General features: G+C 52.9%; 1 protein-coding gene across 1 annotated transcript in view; it reads left to right on the top strand.

The window, feature by feature from the left end:
• The first annotated feature begins 1,471 nt into the window (after positions 1–1,471).
• The window catches only part of LOC311313433 (alsin-like), a 37,192-nt gene continuing 35,127 nt past the window's right edge, over positions 1,472–3,536 (top strand). The window contains exons 1-5 of the mRNA XM_084443558.1: positions 1,472–1,602; positions 1,852–1,894; positions 2,006–2,154; positions 2,274–3,057; positions 3,217–3,512. Coding sequence (XP_084299684.1) covers positions 1,878–1,894; positions 2,006–2,154; positions 2,274–3,057; positions 3,217–3,512 — 1,246 coding nt within the window. The 5' untranslated portion in view covers positions 1,472–1,602; positions 1,852–1,877. The remainder of the gene's footprint in view (positions 1,603–1,851; positions 1,895–2,005; positions 2,155–2,273; positions 3,058–3,216; positions 3,513–3,536) is intronic.

Genomic DNA, 3,536 nt, shown 5'->3' with positions numbered 1-3,536 from the left:
TCATAGTCTTTAAGCATTTTGTCTTCTTTCTCCATGCTATACAGCCTTTTCACCATTTTCAGCTTCGTGCTGGTTTCTCTTCCTGGGATCGCTGGAGTATCTTTCTCTATAATCTCAAAGTCAATCTCATGTTTTTGACCCTTGTATAGACATGTGATTGATGTTTTGACCAAGGGCTCCATCTTGTGGCCTGAATAGGCCACCAACTTGCAGCTGGTTGCATGCAGCTTGCCGCTGACATCTAACGTGTGAAACGTTTTGGCTGACATGACGTTACAGTCAGCTCCAGTGTCAATTCGAAATGTGACCTTTTTCTTGTTTATTAACAGCTCTTCAGACCACCTGTCTTGGTCACCTTTTGCTTTTTCAACTGCTCCAATGCGTCTCATCTCTATTGTTCCAATGAACATTTCCTCCGCCTCACTGCTGTCACTGTCTGTTCCACAACATGCATTTTCTTATTTTTGGGTTGACTAGCCACCGGTCACAGTCAACTTTATTTTCACTATTCATTGGGCTTTCTTTTAAGCTACCAAATTTTTTGTATGCCCTTGCTGTGCTAACTTTGTGCACTTCAACCTCATCATGTAACGCTTTCATCTGGGTGAATGTTATTTCACTGGCACGGCACACATCAAGAGCTTTATCTAACGTGAGACCAGCCTCTGAACAATCTGGCTCTTAGCCTAGGAAACTTGATCGTCACGTATCCCACAGACAATTCTGTCACGTATCAATGTGATATACGTCCCAAGTTAACATGCAACATTTTTTAAACTTGATGTGAAATAATGCGGGCATGAAATCATGCAAGCCTCGCCTATTTTGAACGGAATTCTGCGATTATTGTGGTGAAAATGCAACCTTTCTCAAATAGGTGCATAATCTGCCCCTTTTGGCATGGCATAATCACGTTTTTCTTTAGCGTTTCGGGGGTAACATAGGACCCGGGGAACATAGAACCCTTTTTCGGGGGGGAACATAGGACCCGGGGAGCATAGAACCCGGGGAACATAGACATGTTCCCGCAGCGCCAGATATTAATGATTAGAATACCAGAGAAAAACGCAACCCAAACAGCCACATGCTCTCATCACCTCAATCTAACATACAGTAACGTTACACACTGACACTACACTTCACAACTACAATCTCCCTCGAAATATACATTTAAAAGGGATCATGAATATCAAAGTTTAAAATCCCCCTAAGCAATACATTTGAAGAAGAAAACAGTCTGTTTCTCTAATTGAAAATGTGATTTTTCTATGTGGATGGATAGGTCAAGTGTGCATGTTTATTGTAACATTGGGAATGTCGTTAGATGTCTCATGGCTTGTGGAAATGCCACAGTGCTTCCGTCACCTCTGCGTGCTGAGCCTTTTTGACCCTCGACGGTGGCCGTCAGAGGGCAGGTCCCAGTAGCAACATAACAGGTTGTCAAGTTGTTAAAACAAAGTTGTCCCACTACGGCGCAGTGCTTTTTCTCAGACAGTATTGACAAATGATAGCAAGACTCATTAGTCTTTACCACAAGGCTATTCGTTGCAACAAAAAATACAAACGAGGACACTAACATGAAGAAATTCTTTCACAAACTTGGTAAGTCCTGACCTAGGGCATAACTAGGTAGAACGTTAGCTAGCTAGGCTACTGACACATTTATTGCTAACGTTAGCTAGCTAATTCAATTGCTAACGATACTGTAACGTTAGAAAGCGATCTGATCACGTTGGAACAGATGTCTTGCAATCCATGCAGAACATTAGGTTAACTTGTCAATGTTTTATTGTTTCTTGTATACATTCGCCTGAACATGACGACTAACCTCATTGCCCTATGCCTTCATAGTGTCGTGATATGGAGATGCTATTGTGATGGGCGACCAAAAAAGGTAACCAACTAAATTATCTTCCTCTGGACTTGCTGTAAGTAGCAGAAGTCTGTGGGTAAAGTCATTACTGTAGACATGTGGACCGTCTGTGTGTGTGTGTGTGTTCCCCAGCCCAGAGGAGGGGGACTGCCCTGGGGAGAGAGGTCTGCTCCACCTCTGGAGGGGCTACGGTGGGGATGTTCACCCAGAGTGTGTGCTCCTGTCCCGGCCTGTCCTACAGGCTTCTCTGGGGGCGTGCCATGGCCTTCTCCTGACTGAGGGTAGGGCTTCCGTCAGGGGGAACGTGAAGGGACAGATACAGACTCAGAACTAAATCCCCTTTTGTGATCTCCTAGTAAGCCTATGTGCTAACGGCCTGTGTCCATCCTCTTGTCCCCAGGCGGGCTGGTGTACAGCTGGGGGGAGCTGCCCTGGAGGCAGGGCCTGAGGGTCGCCCCGGCCACGCCCCTCCTGGAGGACGCCCTGGCAGGCCAGCGGGTGGTGTCCGTGGCCGCCGGAAGCTTCCACAGCGGGGCGCTCACCAAGGAGGGGGCTGTCTACATGTGGGGGGAGAACTCCTCCGGCCAGTGTGGCGTGTCAGAGAGGGGCCTCGTTCCTGAACCTTCCCTGGTCAGCGCCGTGGACCCCGAGAGCATCCCGCCCCAGCTGGTGACGGTGACAGAACTGGCATGCGGGGGGCAGCACACCCTGGCGCTGTCAGCCCAGAAGGAGGTGTGGGCCTGGGGCAGCGGCTGCCAGCTGGGCCTGGTCACCAACACCTTCCCTGTCTGGAGGCCCCAGAAGGTGGAGCACCTGGCGGGCAGGCACGTCGTCCAGCTGGCCTGTGGGGCCTTCCACAGCCTGGCCCTGGTCCGCAGTCAACCTCCCAAGGACTACACTACCCAGAAGTCCTCCGACAAGTGTGGGCAGTGCAAGCAGCCGCTGTACTCCATGACGGACCAGGACGACCACGTCATCGTCTCTGACGGCCACTACTGCCCGCTGGGGGTGGAGCTGGTGGCCGCCGCCCCAGGGAAGTGTTCCAGGCCGGAGACCCCAGCACAGAGGCCCGCTGCCTGCCCCCCCTCCCCCAGCGCCAGCCCCGACCCAGCCCCAGCCCCCCACCCGGCCCTGGCTTCAGTCCCAGATACACACTCAGGCCCTGATTCTGACTCGGACTCAGGGTGCACTCATCTCTCATGTTCTACTCCTCCATGGGTTCCTGCAGAGCCGTCTCTCTCCCGGTCCTGCTCCCCAGAGCCCCGTGGTCGTGAGCGCGGTCCCGTTAGCCCAGGGGCTCAGGCAGGTGGCGTTGGCTCACCTCTCACCCCCCCTCTCACCAGGAGGACGGGGGAGTGGCAGGGCGTCCTCAGGAGGCTCTCTGATCCCTCATTGGCCGAGCAGACTGACCCCTCCTCCACGGGGGAGCTGCTCTCCGCAGAACGCTTGTCTTCCAGCTACAACCAGGCCTCTTCTGTCAGGAGCCCCTCCCACCTGCCGGCTCCAGGCCCGGGGCTGGGGGGTCCGGGGGGGCTGAGGGGGCTGGGGGGGGAGAAGTGCTCCAGTCTGACTGACGTCATGCAGCAGGAGGCCAGGGAGGCCAGTAGGCGCCGCTCCTTACCTGGAGAGCTTCACCAGGGTATTCTAGTCCAGCCCTAACCCT

Source organism: Borostomias antarcticus (assembly GCF_949987555.1).
Source record: "Borostomias antarcticus genome assembly, chromosome: 9".
NCBI classification, from domain to species: Eukaryota; Metazoa; Chordata; class Actinopteri; order Stomiiformes; family Stomiidae; genus Borostomias; species Borostomias antarcticus.
Note: the sequence above shows the minus strand (reverse complement) of the source record. Positions and strands in the feature narration are given on the sequence as shown.